At 35.5% G+C, this 21,719-nt stretch overlaps 1 protein-coding gene across 1 annotated transcript in view; it reads right to left on the bottom strand.

Annotated features, from left to right (window-relative positions):
- PLXDC2 (plexin domain containing 2) overlaps positions 1–21,719 on the bottom strand; it is a 463,678-nt gene that overhangs the window by 64,946 nt on the left and 377,013 nt on the right. The window contains exons 10-12 of the mRNA XM_032167336.2: positions 7,994–8,054; positions 2,182–2,332; positions 664–702 (exon numbers count right to left, since the gene is read on the bottom strand). Coding sequence (XP_032023227.1) covers positions 664–702; positions 2,182–2,332; positions 7,994–8,054 — 251 coding nt within the window. The remainder of the gene's footprint in view (positions 1–663; positions 703–2,181; positions 2,333–7,993; positions 8,055–21,719) is intronic.

Raw genomic sequence — 21,719 nt, 5'->3', positions numbered from 1 at the left:
AAATCTCTTTTATTAAGACCCAGCATACATGAGCCAACATAGTTTAAAAAGAAAAAGATCTATTTCTAAAAACATAGTCAATATCATTCACAATATTGTTTCAGTAAAACTTTTTTCCCTCAAATTTTCCAGTACCACTATAGATATTTCTAAATTGTCTTGGAAAACCTTTAAGTATGTTACCAACAAGATAGTCTTTCGGATATCTAAGTTTTGTTCTTTGCTTCATAGAGCTGATAAAAAGACCTAGGACAATATATTTTCATCCTTGCTGTATTTCTAATTTTATGCATAGAAGGTGCTGACCAAGCAGACAATTTAGTGAAATACAATTGAACCCAATACCTGTAGCTGTGTAGATAACTACACACCACTATAATACAACAAAGACTAGACCAACAAAGAATAGCAAGGTGTGTGGTTGAATTTTCCACTTTATCATTGGGAATTGGTGTCACATAGTTTTATAAACAAACACAAGGATGAGGATTTCATTTCACTTTCAAGCCAACCCACTGACTCCTTCCCATGTTAAATGCCAACAGAGAATACAACACAACCTCACCTTTTATCTAGAAGCCCATATGGCCTTTCTCATATTAAAATAAATGAAATGAATTCATATTTAAAAAATGTTTATGAAAGAAAAGTGTCAATTCCTACCTCCGTTATCTTTTAGATGTAGTGCTATCTTGGTATCATCTGGAAGAGAAATTCAAAGTTACTATAACAGAAAAGGATTGATTTCAAAGGAGCATAAATCTCATGACTAGTAATTGTCTACTAACTGCCTTGGTTGGAACATGACTAGATTTTGATAATTTATTGTGGTAATTTCTAGTGCAATGAGAGCAAGTCCTTGCTTTACATGACGTAGTTCTAAAATTTCCTACAGAGATTGTAATGTCAAGATTTTGGTAACATCTTGAATGATCCTTAAGTTCTACAAGAAAAGTAAGCAGTAATAATTAAAACTTAAAATACAGCTATTTTTAAATCTCTAAAATCACTTATTGCAATTAGAACCTATAGTTATGACCTTATTTATTCATTTTTAAAAATCAAGATCAAGGAAAACCCAAATTAAGTGTGATATTGAAGATTTGTCAATATTTACAAATTTAACTCCAAAAGTTAAATGTTTATCCGTTGCTAGAAAAGATGACCAAAATTCTATATAAAGAGATCTTATCCTGACTGAACAAAATGTAGGATGTGCTTTTTTATTTTACTGGTTATATTTCACTCTAAAGGGTAGGGTTTAAATTACAGGAATATTTTTGTGGGCTTTAATATAATAATCCAAAATAATATGGATTAAAAAATAATGTTGCTTTCAAAAGCAGTAAAATGCACTTAGCAGCTGCCCTCCACTCCACTTTATTACAGTTCACCTTATAATGTCAAATTAAATTCCAATTAAAAGAAAAAGTTCCTTATTTAATTTTTTATCCAAGCCAAAGAAAGCGAGGCTTATAACAATAAACAAGTAAGACCCATTTATCCCCCTCGAACCTGATTCGTGGCCAGTCTTACGTTTCTGCCCACTCCCTGCTGGTGGTATCATTCAGAATAGAAAATTATTGTATGTTGGGTAATACACTTGCTTCCTCCTGAGCTGTGCCCAAGCATTAACACTCTCTAGTATTTCTGCCTTCCCTAGAAGAGGAAATTGTTGTTTTCAAGGACAATTTCTATGACACATACAGTGTTTCTGTATAGGTTATAGACCAACATATTTTATTGACTGCATTCTGGAAAACATTAGAATTATATATGAATAGAATTATCTATTGTTCAGAATCCAGAACCAATGGACATTTTATATGCATTTTGCCTTTCTAACCTGTGATTGTGAAGTTGGATTTGCTTACTACAAAATTTAGCCACATAGGAAGAAATCTGTATTTCTTTTCTAGGAAGGAGAGGACAAGAAGCCAGAATCAACAGTAAAAGCTATGTCTTAAAAAAAGGCACAGTGCATTAAAAGAAGCCCAGCATTTACTTTTCGTTCATAATAATTTTGTCTTTTTCCCCTTTGGAAATCCCCTAGAAATCCAGTTTGCCAAAGAATAACTTTAGAGAGATCTAGAGAGTGGGAGCTATTCCAGTACATGTCAACACAGTGATTTTTCCTTCCTTCAGGGGGGAAAAGAAAAAAGCCAACTATCTCTTGGGTACCTTCTGTAGGGAGGCTGGTGGGAAACTGAGAAGTCACTGCTCTTCTGGTGGTAGTTAGGACCCTGAACTGGGTGGTTGTCGCTCCTATGGTTGTGGTGGTTCGAGAAGAAGTTTCCACTGGTTCTGTATTCTCACACATCTTCTCTTTTGACTAGTAAGAGAAATGAAAAGGAAAACAAATGGAGTGATCACAAATCTATTTTTAGAACTTACATCAAAGAAGCTGGGCTGTAAAGCACAAAAGCCTCTCACATCAAGACAAGGAATAAATTACGTTTGCACAAGACTATATTAATGATTTTGCTAATTTATGAAGTTTATAAAATAGGAAAGAGAAAAAGATGGATGTAACAAGGCATTTCCCTTTTTAGATATTCAGGTTTCATCATTTACTGATGTTAAGCTTTCATATTACTGTTTATCTTGCCCTAAATTTTACGTTTGTGTATTTATAAAAGACACACTGTCAAAAAGGAAATATTCATACTAGAAGAAAAACATGTGCATAAAGATAAGGTTTAAAACATATTCAGGTTTGTGGAGAAAAAGTGCATTCCTTTCGTATCAAACTGACAATGCTAAATCCGAAATATTTGCTAACTTCCCCATACTACTTCATTGTTTCAAAAATTATCTGTCACAAGTTGAATGAATGTCTAAAATTTTGTTTTCCTTTATGAAATATTCAAAACCACATAAAGGATTGAACAGAACTCATGTAATCACTCAGCCTATCTTCCTCCTAGCAGAGCTATATTGAAAACATCAGGAAATGGGACATACTGAATTTTTTATTTTTAATTGTGAAAATAAATCCTACAACCTTCACTGGTAACAACCTCCAACATCCAAACTTTTATAGCTTAGAAGTTGGTGTTTCTATCCACCTTTTGTTCCTCAGCGGACTGCCTCTCTCAGGTGGGCCTTGAGTAGAAAATAACTATTCCGGACATGAGTGGTTCTTATCCCACATTTTAAAATTATTGTTAAATAAATATCATTCTTAAACTTCTCTCATCATTAGCGGAGTGCTAGGTGCCTTTCCCCTTGTTAATGAACACTTCCTGAGACAACCTCCTTTTCATTAATAGGATATGGAACAGGTTTATTCTCCACTTCAAGTCTAAACATACTAGGGTCTCATTTAATTCCCCAAATTCCAGTTCCTGCGCCCCTGAGACCCATTAATCTAATTATTTCCTTTCAGATACCACTTCAGTTGTCATCCCCACACCCTGGACTATATCTGTAGTGGAAAATGTTTTAGATCTGAAATCATAAGCTCAGTTATCCTTTTTCCATCTATCCCTGTACCTGTGAACTCCAATTCTTCTTATTCTTTGACTACTTAGAAAGCCTAGCAAAATGATTTTGTTTTTTAGTATCTTTTTCCCCCATTACTTCAACCTCTCATTTCAATAGCTTCAAGCATCTTGTTCTATTTTTTTTTTTTTTTTTTTTTTTTTAGTTTTTTTCTACAACACCTTTAAAGAAAAGATCTGCCTTTTCCCAGCCTGCTCCAAAGCCAGGCACAGCTGGAGAATAATCACACAGACCCACCATGGGGGCTCCACAAACTCATCTCCTGCATCCTTAGCAGGGCCGTGCATACCACTTGGCAGCATTGCTGTGCCTTGCTAATCACCTCTCCATTATGCTCAGTATGAATTTCAAGCTGTCTCCACTTTACCTAAAACTGCAATCCCATCATTATTCTCCCAGTTTTACTCCTTGGATTCACCTCCCATTTCCTTGATAAAGAGGCATGATCAGGAAGATTTCTTCAAATTTCTTAGTGAATCAGCATACTTACTTGACTCTGGGCTGACCTATTCTTTCCTTTTGTGATAATGGATGGGGACCTTTCCTTACAGCCATTCTTTCAACCTATGTCCTAGCTCAACTCAGCTCACCTTCACAGGTATTGTGAATTTGCTTATGTGATCATAGTCCTTTCTCTACAATATTTGCCACCTCTAATTCTCTGCTGGCTTCTTACCAACAGCACTTCAAGCACAACAACAAGCATGCCTAATCTTATTTTGCAAACCCAGTCCTCCCTCTTCTCCCCAATGCATCCTGACATTATACTGCTTTCCCTCCATTCATACACAGTCATATTTCCAGAAAGATCAGTCTGCCTTGGTCTTCTCAGACTCCCAGCTTTCCCTTTTATGACAATCTTGCTCTTACCTAATCCAACTGAGTTGAAATTTCTCATACCAATGTTTCTAAATATCTCCTTCGCTAAATATCCAACATCTTCCATGGTGTCCTACTGACACCTCATCAGCCTATGGTCCAGATGTCCACTCCCCTGTCTTGGTTTCTGTGACATACCTTCTCCTCAATGTTCTGACACCTCCCTCACAACTCCATCTCGATTTCCTTTTATTTATGTCAATTCCTTGAGTATCGGGGTGGTTCTTACGGATCATTCTTGCTCTGTCATTTCATTCTACGCATTATCTTTTGCAATCTCTTCTACACCCATGACTACAATGAACATCTTTATGTTGATTATTCATAAATCTATATTTCCAGTCCACATTCCTCTTTTGGATTTCAGGCCCATAATGTCATCTATTGACCAGATGTATGCATGTGAATGTCACACACATCTCAAACTCAAGGAGTATAGAATGGAACTTGCCGTATATTATTCTCTCTTTGTGTTTCTATTGTCAATGAACAGGACCTAATATTCAGTAAACAGGATCTAATGTTCAGTAAACACCCTACATTTAAGGTAAAATCCTAGACTCAGATTGCTTTTGGCAGTAACGGCAGACTAAGGAACTAAATAGCCCTCCTGTTGCAAAACAAACAGATTCTGAATAAAACTTGAATTTTAAAACCTTAGGATTTGCAGGAGATAAAGAATATCCCAATGGTGCCTTTCCATTGTTTATTCCCCTCCCCACTCAAAAAATAAAACAAAGCAAAAGCTATGTGCTATAAAGACAGTAGGAGCTGTATACATTAATGGAAGTTAAAAAAGCAGAATTTGCTCTGAGGAAAAAAATCCAAAATCAATATCGCTCTAAAGAGAACAAGCCTTGCAGCAGCAGTAGACAGGGGAGAAAAATCTGAACTTTTCCTCCTCACATTAGGGCAGAGACTTATGGTAACCCAAAAATCCTGAGGATCCCATCATCAAATCTTCTTTGGTGGAAAACATCACCTGTTTAGGTCTTAGAATAGGATCAGACAAATATACACTAAAAAAGAAAAAAAAAAATAGCTGTCTGACAAAGACTCAGCAAAAACAATGATCACACTATTTAGATCACCAAAACTTTAGATAATGGGATCATCCAATATGGAATATACAAAAATCCTACACGGAATATTTAAAATCATAAAAGATAAAATTGAGAAATGAACGGTTCACATGAAACTATAAAATACTTGGCAGATGTAATAAGTGTCAAATTTAAATTTTAGATAGGAAAAATATGTTTGTTGGAATTTCTACTTCAGTGGGTAGATTACATAGAATATTAAACAAGATGAAGAGAGAATTAATAAACTGGTAAATACATCTGAAGAAATTGTCCCAAATACAGCACAGAGTAATAAGGAAACAGATTACATATAATAGAGGTTTAAAAATATGAGGAAAAGATGAAAACGTCAAGCTTTCAAAGAAGTCAGAAGGTGAAAATAAAGAGAGTGGAGAAGTATAGCTGAACAGTACATTTATCAAGCTTGTCACCCAACCAACAAGAAAACACACATTTTTCTTGAACACACATAGACCCTTTGTACAAAATGCCCATGTACTAGTTCATGAAAAATTTCCAAGCAACTTTAAAGATCATAACGTGTTCTCTGATGATGACTCAATTAGTCTAGAAGTCAATAGTAAAAAAGGTAAATTTTAAAAGCCTCTATAATTAGTAAATGTGATATAATTCATAACTTAATGTATTTCCAATAAAATGTTAATAAGATGTATTGATTGATGGATTACAGATCTTGACAAGGTGAGTCTAAAATTTATATGAAAGACAGAAGCCCTAAAATACCCAAACACTTGTGAGGAAGAAAAAGTAAGGAGATTTGTCCTGTATATAGTAAGATTTCTTATAAAACAATAGTAATTAATACAGTGGGACACTGATCTAAGTACTGACAGAGCTTTAGAAGAGGAGAGCCCAGAAAATATACATAAAAGAGGTGACTTTGCAAGATATTGCCAAAAGATAGGATTAGTTAACAAATGGTGCTTGAAATTTGGCTATCCGTCAAGAAAAACAACCCCACGAAACTGAATCTCTGTCTTATATAATACATAAAAACCAGTTCCAAATGGAATAGATTTTGATGTGTAAGACAAAGCTTTAAAACATTCAGAAAAAAATACACAAAAATAACACCTAGATGAAATTTGGTAGGAAAATTCTTCTAAAACAAGATGCACAGGCATATAAAACTCATCATAAAAATAAAAGATTGATACATTTGACAGATTAAATTGATAATTAATGTTAGTGAAATAAAATCATAGAGAAAATGAAAAGATAAACCAAATTTGGGAGAAAAAATAAATATCTGAACTACATTCTCAATCTTTACACATATGGAGTTATTCATTTTCAACATTTTATATTGAGATAACTGATTATATGAAAGAAATGATTGTCTCAAAACAGAACTATGGCTTTGTCAATAGATACTCTTTTGAACTACATTATTAGATAAGTGAGGTGAGATGGATGAGCACACACTGCTGTCATTCCCTAAATGAAATGTCAAAAGGTTGGTTAAAGCTACACTGGCAATACTGCATTTAAAGTTCAAGAATGTTTTCAAAAATGTATTGCTCAAGATCTTTATGAGACATGCCCCCCCTAAAATGAATTTTAAAAAAGCCTCTAAGTAACCACTGAACAAATAGTTTTTAAAACAGCATTTCAGCATGACTTGCTTTGCTAAATAAAAAACCTTTGTAATTGTTAGCAGTTTTAATTCAAAATTCATACCCCAAAACTTAATGAAGGGAGAAGAAGTAAATGCTTTTCTTCACAAACTTTATAGGATATCTTTACATGATCTTGAAATGATAGTATAAATGCAATTCACTGCAAAGCTTTTAAATGGGTTAAAGTTGTTTCTGGTATCCAACTGCTTACACGACTTCACTGCATCCTTGTCTCTATCATGTTTCCCTCAGAGTTAACATTATACCATCTCTCTATGCCAACTAATGTTATACAATTTCTTGTTTATTACAGCACATCAATTTGCTGCAGTCTTCCACCCCTCCACAATACCATTGGTCTTGCTGTTTGAATTACAAAGAGGAACAATGGTTTTGTACATCCTAGAAAAATAGCAAGCATTTAAGAGAACTCCTCTTTGCTCATAGAGATTCCAATCCTGGCCCTACTATTCCTTAGCCACTTACCCGACTCTCCAAGAACCCACACTCCAACCCTCCCCACAAGCTCCCCTCACTTCTCCCCTTTGTCTACTTGGTAATATGGGGGTAGTGACAGTGCAGGCACTGTTCTTCATAGAATGAATATGACAATGAAATGAGATAATACATATAAATAGTTAAGCCCAATGTCTGCATATATCAGGGGTTGTAGCAAGTTGCTACAATGTAATGAAAATGTTATCTAATTTAACAAAAATAGCCAGCTGTTATTGAACCCCTAATATGTGCAGACATTGGGCTTATAGAAGGATTCTCCTTTCATTAAGTTTTAGCACATGAATTTTGAATAAAAATTATTAACAGTTAAAACACATATATATGACATCTTGGTCCCAGGATTCTGTCACAATAAAGCATGTGTACCTCTTCAGGGCATCCACTATCCACCCAGTCCTGCCGATGACGATCAAATCCACTGGAACATCTTCAAAGAAGATCACATTGCAGTTCAGAAAAGGAAGGATAGGGTGTAGGGTGGTGGACAGAAATTAAAAGTAAAAGATTAGTAGGCAGTTCATTCTCACATTTTCAGTTTAGCATAACATTAACTCTTCTATAGAACTCGCAACTGGAGAAGCAGTGAAATATTTAGAGGGTTGCTAAGTAATCACTCACTCTTTAGGGCGTCACTGTTAGGATCGCACATGGCAGCCAAATCACTGTTAAAGCAAACTGCACTGTACGGAATACCTAGATCCCTGCACAAAGATAAGACCAATTGCTGTTCTATGAAGTGGATTTTCTTTTACCTTGTATTTTTTTTCTCATCATTAAAACAAATAAATACATACTTTTTTTGCAAATATTGTATTTCATGATTTCAGGTTCATTCATTCATTCATTTCACTCATTCATTCAAGACCCGCCATCACACAAACTCTTTCTCTTTTGTGCAGTAAAATGTTAACTTGGCAGTTGTGGGGTTTTCAGACCCTGCATGTTCCAAAAAAAAGACTGGCCCTTGACTTGCTCTTGAGAAGTAACCTCTAAACTCCTGGACTATCCTGCCTATTAAGAGTGTCTACCTTGGGTCTTGAGGGATGCAGATAGTTTATGCTGACAATTTGATTTATTGTGAATATCTGACTTCATTTACTTGGGACCCTGGGCCATGCTGTAACAGTTTGACCCTTGGGAGAGCTGACGACTGGAAGATAAGATTAGTCACAAGGGCATTCTATCCTGATGAATGGACCCTTAATAAAAACCCTAGAGACCAAGCTTGGGTAAGCTTCCTTGATTAGCAGTACTTGTTGTGTATTATTGCACATTGTTGTTGGGAAAATTAAGTACTATCTGTGTAATTCCACTGGGAAAAGACAACTGGCAACTTGTACTAGTCTCTCCTGGATTCCACCCTACGTGCATTTCACCTTTGCTGATTTTAACTCATCTCTTTTTCCTGTGGCAACCTTGAGTATAACAGCTTTTCTGAGTTCTGTGAGTCTTTCTAGTGAATCATGGAACCCGAGTATCTTCTTGGGGACACCCAATTGCACTAGAAATAGGTCATGTCTAAAAGATCTAATTTAGCAAGCATCATGTTAATTAGACTTTGTTCACTCATACTGTCTTCCTTGACTGGAATAATTTTCTGTCTTCCCTACCTACTCTTACACAGCCCAATAATTTTCTAAGACCCAGAAATTACTATCCAGAGCACATTCTGATAAAGCATTGCTACCATAGTCGTTCCTTTTAGGAGGTTTCAGTTATCCATGGTTAACTATGGTCTGAAAATAGGTGAGTACACTACAATAAGATATTTTAAGAAAGAGAGGAAAAGATCACATTAATATAACTTTTATTATACTATATTCTTATAATTGTTGTATTTCATTACTAGTTGTTAATTTCCATGGTGTCTAATTTGTAAGTTAAAATTTATCATAGGTATGTATATACAGGAGAAAACATAGTATATATAGGGTTTGGTATTATCCTTGATTTCAGGCATCCACTAAAGGTCTTGGAGAAGGGGGGCTACTGTATTGCTGTGAATACATCTTACTTTAATTTTTTTCTCTTTTATTAAAATCTCATGTACTTATGTGTTGCAGGAAGTCAGGGACCCCGAACAGAGGGACCGGCTGAAGCCATGGAAGAAGAATGTGGATTGTGAAGATTTCATGGACATTTATTAGTTCCCCAAATTAATACTTTTATAATTTCTTACACCTGTCTTTACTGCAATCTCTGAACATAAATTGTGAAGATTTCATGGAAACTTATCACTTCCCCAATCAATACCCTTGTGATTTCCTATGCCTGTCTTTAATCTCTTAATCCCGTCATCTTCATAAGCTGAGGAGGATGTATGTCGCCTCAGGACCCCGTGATGATTGCGTTAACTGCACAGATTGTTTGTAGAGCATGTGTGTTTGAACAATATGACATTGGGGCACCTTGAAAAAAGAACAGGATAACAGCAATGTTCAGGGAACAAGAGAGATAACCTTAAACTCTGACTGCTGGTGAGCCAGGCGAACAGAGCCATATTTCTCTTCTTTCAAAAGCAAAAACAAATATCACTGAATTCTTTTTTTTTTTTTTAATTATACTTTAAGTTTTAGGGTACATGTGCACAACATGCAGGTTTGTTACATGTGCTATGTTGGTGTGCTGCACCCATTAACTCATGATTTAACATTAGGTGTATCTCCTGATGCTGTCCCTCCCCCCTCCCCCCACCCCACAACAGGCCCCGGTGTGTTCCCCTTCCTGTGTCCATGTGTTCTCATTGTTTTTCTCAGCAAGGAACATCCCTGAGAAAGAGAATGCGTCCCTGAGGGTAGGCCTCTGAAATGGCCACTTCAGGGGTGGCCATCTTTTACGGTTGCAGCTGTAGGGATGACATAAGCTCCAGTCTCCCATAGCACTCCCAGGCTTATTAGGATGAGGAAATTCCCGCCTAATAAATTTTGGTCAGACCAGTTGTCTGCTCTCAAACCCTGTTTCCTGATAAGATGTTATCTATGACAATGCATGCCCGAAACTTCATTAGCAATTTTAATTTCACCCTGGTCCTGTGGTCCTGTGATCTCGCTCTGCCTCCATTTGCCTTGTGATATTCTATTACCTTGTGAAGCATGTGATCCTTGTGGCCCACACCCTATTCATGCACTCCCTCCCCTTTTGAAAATCACTAATAAAAACTTGCTGGTTTTATGGTTCAGGGGGCATCACAGAACCTGCTGACATGTGATGCCTCCCCCAGACACCCAGCTTTAAAATTTCTCCTTTTGTACTCTGTCCCTTTATTTCTCAGACTGGCTGACACTTACGGAAAATAGAAAAGAAACTACATGAAACATCGGGGGTGAATTTCCCCTGATATCTGGCTGAATTTCCCCCGATACTTATGTCTTAATTACCAAACTTAGTTGAGAACGTTTGAAAGCTAGGGTCTTATATCGATGATATTATCCACTATATCTGATACATAATATCTTTTTCATATGAGAAATTCAAACTACTTTTGCCAGTCCGTTGAAATTAAAGATATACATTGCCATTGAATGTTAACATATAAACATATACGATACACTTTGGCTGTGTCCCCGCAAAAATCTCATCTTGAATTTTAGCTCCTATAATTTTCCTGTGTTGTGGGAGGGACTTAGTGGGAGATAATCGAATTATGGGGGCAGTTTCCCCCATACTGTTCTCATGGTAGTGAATAAGTCTCACAAGATCTGATGGTTTTATATGGGGTTTCCCCTCTTGACTGGCTCTCATTCTCTCTTGTCTGCACCATGTAAGACGTGCCTTTTGCCTTCCACCATGATTGTGAGGCCTCCCCAGCCATGGGAAACTGTGAGTCCATTAAATGTCTTTTTCTTTATAAATTACCCAGTCTAAGGTATGTCTTTATCAGAAGTGTGAAAAATGGATTAATATATCTATAAATAATATATAAAAATCCATGTTAATTATGTTACTCTAGATATCTATATATTTTTCAAAATAAATGGAAGCTATTCAACTTTTGCCTTATATTTTCTCACAGTGCTCAAAGCATTACTTTGCAATCTTTCTTTTTTTTCTTTATTTTTAACTTGTTTTGTAATGAGTCCACATGATAGCTCTTTCTAAGAATCCTTGCCAGAGATTATGCACCATGGGATGAACAAGCGTAATTTAATTCAAGTGGAATGTGAAAACAACCCTCCTGTCAACACATAAGACCATCTCTCTCATTCTCTCAGGGCATGATCCATTGAAGTTAAGCTATTTTATGCCTACCATCTGTGTTGAACAAGCTTAAGTGTGGAGTAAACAACAGTGTGGGATTTGGCATCCTAAATTTGAGAATCCCCAGTTGGTCAAGGCCATCTCTGGTTACCCAATGAGATTTTGACGTGTGGCATCTATTTAATTCCAGATGAGTTAGATGAGTGCTCCCTCTTGTATTTTCCTTTCAAGTTTGTTTAAACATTGAAGAATGTACTGACATTCTGTTTTGGAAGATGGGGATGTATCAATTTTCTACAGAAAAAAAAAAAAAACATTTTCTTGGGAGCCACCTGACCATAACCATAAGTAATTCAATGGAACAGATCGTTCTTAAAGCATGGTTTGTTTTCACTTATTCTGTTTCAAATGTATCCAAAGCCAATGGGACGTACAAACTTTTACCTTATATTTTAACAAGACGGTGCCAAATCTTAAATTTGCATATCAACTTAAATTTTACCTTGGAATAATTAGTCCTTTAAATTATTAAATTAATCCCAGGGAAAAGTGCAGAAATGCAGTTTGCTTGATTTATTAATTAATCCCCCAATTATGTTGTGTGAATTAAGTTCTACTGAAAATATGAATCACTTAAGTAATTCATCATTTATTTAAGACAATAATTTCTTATTAATTGAAATTTACTAAGGGCTAGAATGGAAAGGACTGCAAATGGCAAAACAAGTGAGATTTGGTTTGAAAAACCCATACTTTTTTGTAGCATATAGTGCCTTAAAAATGAATAAAACTGGATCCAGCCATTTTAGCATTTTTTTAGAGGCCAGTAATCTAAATAGCATCGAAAAGCAATTATAAGCACGAGAACGTGTGTGTGAGAGAGAGTTGTATAAACCACTAGGAAAACACACCTTTATATTATTTCTGAATTCTAAACAAACCAAAATCACTTTTGAGAACAGCTTCCTGTCCCCACTGAGCTGCTCTGTGTGTGTGTGTGTGTGTGTGTGTGTGTGTGTGTGTGTGTTTTAAAGCACAATGACATTAACCATGTCACTATCCAGCACATTGTTTTCCAACATTTTTAATGGTGATTCACAAAGAGGCTCTCCCACATTGGAATTACCTGGGATGCCTGTCCAAATGCAAATTCATAGGTCTAACTGAATAAGATTCTCTGGCAATTGGAACCCAGTAATTTTTATTGTAAATAAACACCTTCAGGGGATTCTTACCACACTGACCTCCTCTACAATATATTCAGGCCTCTTGCTCACTCCTGTAGCCCACGCTGTACAACCCATTCATACCCTCCTTTTGCTCTAAGCACAGCAAATTGTTTTCCCTTCCCCAAAGGTGCTATGCTCTTTCATGACTCTACCTTTGAACACACTATTACATATGGCTGGCTTACCCAACTGGCAAACTCAATCCAAATCAACCCCAATCTCCTCCAAGAAACAGCTCCTTCTCCTTCCACCCAGCAGATTCAGCAACCCTTGCTCAGAGACCCCCAACACCAAGTGCAAATGTCCACTATTATACTACAATTGGTTGCTTTTGAGTTTATCTTACAAAGCTCTCAGGAGAACATGATTAAAAGTGAGGCTTTGGAATCCAATTGTTTGAGTTAGTATTTTGGCTTGGACACAAAAATGGTGTGTGATCTTAGACAAGTTATTTTTCTTTTCCTTTTTTTTGAATGATTGTATTGCATGTTGACAAATTATAATTGTATATATTTATGAGGTACAGCGTGATATTATGATATATGTATGCAATGTGAAAAGATTACATAAAGCTAATTAATATAGACGTCATCTCAGATACTGATCTTCTTGTGATGAGAACATTTGAAATTTACCCTCTAAGCAATTTTGAAACATACACTACACTATATATACAATATAGTCATTATATACAATATATAATAGATAGGTACAGCAAAAATATACAAAAATACAAAAGATACAATACGCTATACTCACTGTGTTGTGCAATATATCTCAAGAAACTTATTCCTTCTAACTGAAATGTTATACTCTTAAGTTATTTTTCCTTTCTAAGCCTGTTTCCTCATCTATAAGATGAGGTGGGGGAGGTTATATAAGGATTAAAAGTTTGGTATTTGTCTAGTAAAGATTAAGTAAGTGTTATCTTGTTTAATACCTAATTATACCTTTATACCTAATAATACCTTCGGTACATGGTATGCATGTACCAAATCTGACTATCATAGCAAAATGAGTAAATGAGGTTTTCACTTCACAGACAGGATTTAGAAAATGTTTAGGAGTTAATTATATGTACCATATTAATGTGAAATGTGTTTTAAAATATAAAGTCCCTTATCATCATTTTTGGGAATTAATATCATAGAATATTATGAGAGAAAATCTAAGTTGCTCTCACATATGGGCCAAATCTTTATTCAAAATGGACAGAAATTACATGGTTTTGTAAATATTTCTCACATAATTGATTTCAACAAAATGTGAACTGCTAACTTCAGTAGGGTTTTAATGTTTTAATGTCCAGGTTATTCTCTTCTCACCATTATCTAATTGCAAAACAAATTAATAGAGAGCTACACAGTACTTCAAATTAATTATACTAATTTCCACTCAATTTCAATGGTGTGTTGATTTCAAAGCCCCCAGGGAACATACTAAGAGAATTCCATTAAATAAGGCAGCCTAGAAAACAAGCAATATTCTCCCAGCTTGTGGCATGTATCAGTTCAATAGATAAAAGTATAAATCTCATCAAATCTCTAACTTACGTCAGTTTTGTAGAAAGAATTTCAGAAATAGTAATTATTTTGCAAGGGTAATATATTCCTATGTAGGAAACAGAGTAAATGTTAAAATAGATACCTAAGCAATACATAAGGATCAAAAATGAAGTGCTTGTCTTACTGAGCAATTGAACATGTTTCATTCCACCAGCGAAATGAAACATTTATGAAGAATTTAGCAAAGAAACTACATAGAATCTTAAGACCCCATTAGAAATCAGTTTATAGATCGGGGCTGGCAAATTTTTTTTGTAAAGGACCAGATAGTAAATATTGTAGGATTTGTGGGCTATGTTGTTTCTGTCCCAACTAGTCACCATTGTAGCTTGAAAACAGACATAGATAAATGTGTAAACAGATTGGGTGTGACTGTGTGCCAATCAAACTTTATAAAACCAGAAAGTGGGTCATATTTTTAATTCATTTACTGTAGTTTGCTTAACTATGTTCTATATGTAAAAATAAAGCTCTGTAAAATTATTAAGATTTTTGGACAAATATTACATTGAATTATCTGGTGATTTATATGATCCTTTTAGCCTTAGGGTATTTATCAGGATGTGTTATCTTAATAGAAACGTCAACTGTGCATTTAGTAAATTTTCTTGCCACAGTATGCAAAAGTATGAAAAATGATCCTCCGGCATCAAAGAAATGGAAAAATGCTTTAAAAAGAAGCAACAGTATTTTAAATGAGATGATAAACAGCAGTGATTATAGCCAATAACATGTTTTATTATGACATAAAATAGGTAACTGGTAGTATGGAGCTGTAAGATATGGGAAAATAATTTTCTTTAGAAATACTGAAAAAGTTTAACTGAAAAATGGTCATAAAATTTAAAATGTTAATTATAATTATCCTTATTTCAAATTATAAATTAGTAAAAAATAGTATCTCATTTCCCATACAGGCATGCTTGCTCCTAGTTGGCCTCAGGCATGAAATGGACAAGTACATTTCTAAACACATTTCTCCTGAAATCAACAATCTTGAGCTGAAAATTTTCAGAATTTTCATGCCTGAACCATTTATTATATACTGCTCTGGGAATGATCGATGAATCTATTCATAACCTATTACAGAGACAATATTGTAGGATCACTTGTGAAGTTTTACATCGTTAGAATATGCAAGAAGGTGGAGTGTGTTTTCTTCTGATAAAACATCTTGATGCTACTTGTAGCTGAAATCATAATCCAATGTTCATAAGAATAGTTATCTGCAGAATACAAGAACTTTGCTTTAGAGATGGGTTTCAGTTGGAAAACTGGGATCACTTTATCTAATCTCCAGAACGTAGTCATCCGTACATGTGGCATCTTGCAGAGGTGCAGGTTTTCCAAAGTAAAGCCTCAATCTTTCCTCTAGTTTTCTAGAATCTAGAGTAGCCCTAATATGTATGTATTTACAAAGCATTAACAACATCTGGGACTTTTATTCTTCCAATTCTGTCATCTCACTTAAAAAAATAATTCATATTGGGCTGGGCACAGTGGCTCATGCCTATAATCCCAGCACTTTGGGAGGTCAAGGCAGGAGGATCTCTTGAGCCCAGGAGTTCGAGACCAGCCTGAGTAGCCTGGCAAAACCCTGTCTCTACAAAAAAAAAAAAAAAAAGAAAAGAAAAATGAGCCAGGCATGGTGGTGCATGCCTGTAGTCCCAGCTACTTGGGAGGCTGAAGTGGAAAGATTGCTTGAGCGCAGGAGGTTGAGTGTAAGAGGCTGAAGCTGCAGTGAGCTGTTATCACACCACTGCACCCCAGCCTGGCCAACAGAGTGAGACTCTGTCTCAAAAAAAAAAAAAAAAATTCATATGTTATTTCTCTTTCCTCCAAATAATAGGCTAAAAAGGTATTTCCATTACTTTTTAGTTGTTATCCTATCTTTCATTGATAAAATTTCCAACAAGGAAAATGATTTTTGCAATTGGCTTTGCATGCTGGAGTTCTTCTTCCTGTGAATGTCACCTCTTTATAACTAGTCTGTTTTCAGTTTTGGAGTCTGTAGGATAGCAAAGAGTTGACACTGGGTGAAGCTACAATATTGAGTCTTATCTGGAAATAGGTGAATCTTCTCAGAAATCGTTCTGATTAAAAGCCACTGATGATGTGGGCAAAGTGTCCTTATTTGTGCATTTTCAGGGCTTTACAGGAATGATAAACATATAAAAAGGTAGACGGAAATACAAGTTGTGATGCATTAAAAGAAAGCCAATTATACAATGGGACAATCCACTAAGTCCAGTTTAGGAAACAGCAACTCTAGCTAGATTATTAGATACTTTGGTATTTATTTTATCTCTAAATTTTAAAAATTTCTTAAAATACTACTTAGAATGGGAAAGAAAATGAAGTATTCGTTCATTTGAAAATAGTTAAAAGTTACAGTGTTTGACTCTAAAGACTTGACTGATTTGCTTGCAGTAATACTATTCTCACAGTAAAATCCATTTTCTATCTTTGCTACCTGTGTAACTTTTTAAGTGATGCTAGTACATACTGAAATATGCTGGCTAAGGGAGTTTTAAATAGTGCAAGTATGGCTGTGTATTGACTTACACAATCCTTCTTTACAGAGCATTGTAGCTTCAATAATTTCACAAGGTTAAGCCCCGCTGGGTTATTGCCCTTGTCACATTTTTAAAAACCAGCAGTTGCAGAAATAGTGAAATCTGAATTCCTCAGTGACTTTCAGTGTGGTTTCACCTGCATCAGGTGGATGGAAATGCATTGGCGACATAAAGTATGAGATTTCTGAAATCTTCAATTAAAATTTCTCCAGTATAGAGTCTTTGAACCTCTTTAGAATAAACCATAGTAGCAAGTATATTTAACATTGTGTTTGGGTATTTACATGTATATCTGTGTGTACATATTGAAGCTAAATATTTGTGGCAATGTTTCCTTTTGTTCTTGTTCCTTTTTTCTAAAGATCCACATAAAGCACAGATATATTTTCCATGTCATTATATTTCATTTAAAAAATGATGGTTGTAACCCACTGGGTGAAAATGCTAAACTGCAGCGCTCAATTTGAAAAATATTGTCCAATAAATAATTTGAATTCTAAATAATATGTATATGTTAAATAGCACTGGCTGGTTTTAAAAATCACCATTTTGTACATTGATTTTGTATCCTGAGACTTTGCTGAAGTTGCTAATCACAAGCATTCTTGTACACCAATCACAGACAAACAGAGAGCCAAATCATGAGTGAACTCCCATTCACAATTGCTTCAAAGAGAATAAAATACCTAGGAATCCAACTTACAAGGGATGTGAAGGACCTCTTCAAGGAGAACTACAAACCACTGCTCAATGAAATCAAAGAGGATACAAACAAATGGAAGAACATTCCATGCTCATGGGTTGGAAGAATCAATATCGTGAAAATGGCCATACTGCCCAAAGTAATTTATAGATTCAATGCCATCCCCATCAAGCTACCAATGACTTTCTTCACAGAATTGGAAAAAACTACTTTCAAGTTCATATGGAACCAAAAAAGAGCCCACATTGCCAAGTCAATCCTAAGCCAAAAGAACAAAGCTGGAGGCATCACGCTACCTGACTTCAAACTATACTACAAGGCTACAGTAACCAAAACAGCATGGTACTGGTACCACAACAGAGATATAGATCGATGGAACAGAACAGAGCCCTCAGAAATGATGCCGCATATCTACAACTATTTGATCTTTGACAAACCTGACAAAAACAAGCAATGGGGAAAGGATTCCCTATTTAATAAATGGTGCTGGGAAAACTGGCTAGCCATATGTAGAAAGCTGAAACTGGATCCCTTCCTTACACCTTTTGCAAAAATTAATTCAAGATGGATTAAAGACTTAAATGTTAGACCTAAAACCATTAAAATCCTACAAGAAAACCTAGGCAATACCATTCAGGCCATAGGCGTGGGCAAGGACTTCATGTCTAAAACACCAAAAGCAATGGCAACAAAAGCCAAAATTGACAAATGGGATCTCATTAAACTAAAGAGCTTCTGCACAGCAAAAGAAACTACCATCAGAGTGAACAGGCAACCTACAGAATGGGAGAAAATTTTTGCAACCTACTCATCTGACAAAGGGCTAATATCCAGAATCTACAATGAACTCAAACAAATTTACAAGAAAAAAACAAACAACCCCATCAAAAAGTGGGCAAAGGACATGAACAGACACTTCTCAAAAGAAGACATTTATGCAGCCAGAAAACACATGAAGAAATGCTCATCATCACTGGCCATCAGAGAAATGCAAATCAAAACCACAGTGAGATACCATCTCACACCAGTTAGAATGGCCATCATTAAAAAATCAGGAAACAACAGGTGCTGGAGAGGATGTGGAGAAATAGGAACACTTTTACACTGTTGGTGGGTCTGTAAACTAGTTCAACCATTGTGGAAGTCAGTGTGGCGATTCCTCAGGGATCTCGAACTAGAAATACCATTTGACCCAGCCATCCCATTACTGGGTATATACCCAAAGGACTATAAATCATGCTGCTATAAAGACACATGCACACGTATGTTTATTGCGGCACTATTCACAATAGCAAAGACTTGGAACCAACCCAAATGTCCAACAACAATAGACTGGATTAAGAAAATGTGGCACATATACACCATGGAATACTATGCAGCCATAAAAAATGATGAGTTCGTGTCCTTTGTAGGGACATGGATGAAACTGGAAACCATCATTCTCAGCAAACTATCGCAAGGACAAAAAACCAAACACCGCATGTTCTCACTCATAGGTGGGAATTGAACAATGAGAACTCATGGACTTCCGGGTACTGTTGTGGGGGGGGGTGGGGGGGCGGGGACAGCATTAGGAGATATACCTAATGCTAAATGACGAGCTAATGGGTGCAGGAAATCAACAAAAGGGAAGCTATTAATAAACCAGTAATGGTTAAGAATTCCAAAGAGCACCATAAATAAAGATTTTAAAAGCCTTTGAAACATGAAAGGAGATGATATTTGCAATGCACATTGCAGACAAAGAACTGATAGCCAAATACTTTTTCTAAAACTTAAAAAATCGTCTAAAGACAATCCACAAAAGAGGAAATAAAAAAGGCAATAAACATAAAAATGTGAAATAAAAAAAAAAAGATAGAGTGCTGATGATAAATGACTTAAACAGGGGAGAAGATTAAACCTAAATGTCTCTATAAGATAGAAAGTGTGAATGAGATTAAAGTATATTTATGGCATTAAAAAAAAAAAAACCATTTTGAAAGAAATTTACAAAAAAATTAAAAAACAAACCAAAGTAGGTGTATCTCAATTCTAAGATGGTGTTAGTTTTACGTTCAACCTCGTCTTTATTTAATGTATATTTACTTGTACCAATGAATTAATCAATTAATTGGAATCACAACATGTAATAGCTTGCTTTTCCAAGTTGATAGTCTAGGCATTTTCCCATGTCCATAAATATCCTTTGAGAGGAAACATTTTAATTGACATATGACAATTTTACATATTTAATGGGGTATGTAGTTATGTTTTAATACATATAATGTATAGTGATCAGATTAGGTTAATTAGCATATCCATCATCTCAAACATTTGTCATTTGTGTCAGGAACATTCAATATTCTCCTTCTAACTATTTGAAAATATATATTATTGTTAACTATATTACAATATAGAGTTATTGTTAGTTATATTGTTACTATATATGCTATATTGTTATATAGTTCTATATCATTATAATCTATTATATCGTATATATAATAGAACATTAGAACTTACTCCTATCTAGCTATAATTTATGTCCTTTAAAAAATCTCTCCCTTTCTCCCTCTTTCACCTACTCTTCCCAGCCTCGAATATCCACTGTTCTGCATTTTATTTCCATGAAATCACCTTTTATTTTTTAAAGCTTCTGCATATGAACGAGAACGTGTGGCATTAAACTTTCTGTTCTGGACTTCAAATCAGTGAAACACTTAATGTCCTCCAGTTCCATCCATGTTACTTTAAATGACAAGATTTCCTTCTTTAGAAGGCTGAACAGTATTCTATTGTGTATATATACTGTATTTTCTTTATCCATTGATCTGTTGTTAGACAGCTAGGTTAATTCCATATCTTGGCTATTGTGAATAGTGCTGCAGTAAACATGGGAGTGGAGATGTCTCTTTAATATACTGATTTTCCTTCCTTTGCATCAATGTCTAGTAGTGGGATTGCTAGATCATCCGGTAGTTCTATTGTTTTTTGAGGAACCTCCATACTGTTATCCATAGCAGTTGTACCAGTTTACATGCCCACGAACAGTGTATAAAAGTTCCCTTTTCTGGCCGGGCGCGGTGGCTCATGCTTGTAATCCCAGCACTTTGGGAGGCCAAGGCGGGCGGATCACGAGGTCAGGAGATCGAGACCATGGTGAAACCCTGTCTCTACTAAAAAAATACAAAAAAATTAGCCGGGCGTGGTGGCGGGCGCCTGTAGTCCCAGCTACTGGGAGAGGCTGAGGCAGGAGAATGGCTTGAACCCGGGAGGCGGAGCTTGCAGTGAGCCGAGATCGCGCCACTGCACTCCAGCCTGGGTGACAGAGCGAGACTCCGTCTCAAAAAAAAATAAAAAAATAAAAAAAATTAAAAAAATTAAAAAATAAAATAAAATAAAATGAAAGTTCCCTTTTCTCTATGTCCTTGTCAGCAGCATTTGTTACTTTTTATCTTTTTGATGATAGCTACTCTAACTGGGGTCAGATGATACCTCATTGTGGTTTTGATTTGCATTTCCTTGATGATTAATGACGTTGAGTATTTTTAAAATTTGTTGGCCATTTGTTTATCATCTTTTGAGAAATATCTGTTCAGGTCATTTACCTACTTTTTAATTTAGTTGGTTTTTTGCTATTTGGATGTTTGAGTTCCTTGTATTTGGATATTAATCTTCTGTCAGATGAAGAGTTGTTCATTGACTCTTTGTATTTCTACATTTTTAAATTGTACAATCACTTATTTTCCCCATTTCTTTTGATGGGGCAGTTCTTTTTGTTAAAGCAAAGGTTTCTATACACTAAGAGCATTAAATCTCTTTTAAATATACCATGTGTCTGTA

Source organism: Hylobates moloch, unplaced genomic scaffold (assembly GCF_009828535.3).
Source record: "Hylobates moloch isolate HMO894 unplaced genomic scaffold, HMol_V3 SCAFFOLD_2, whole genome shotgun sequence".
In the NCBI taxonomy this organism is placed as follows: Eukaryota; Metazoa; Chordata; class Mammalia; order Primates; family Hylobatidae; genus Hylobates; species Hylobates moloch.
This window is presented reverse-complemented; position numbering and strand designations above follow the sequence as displayed.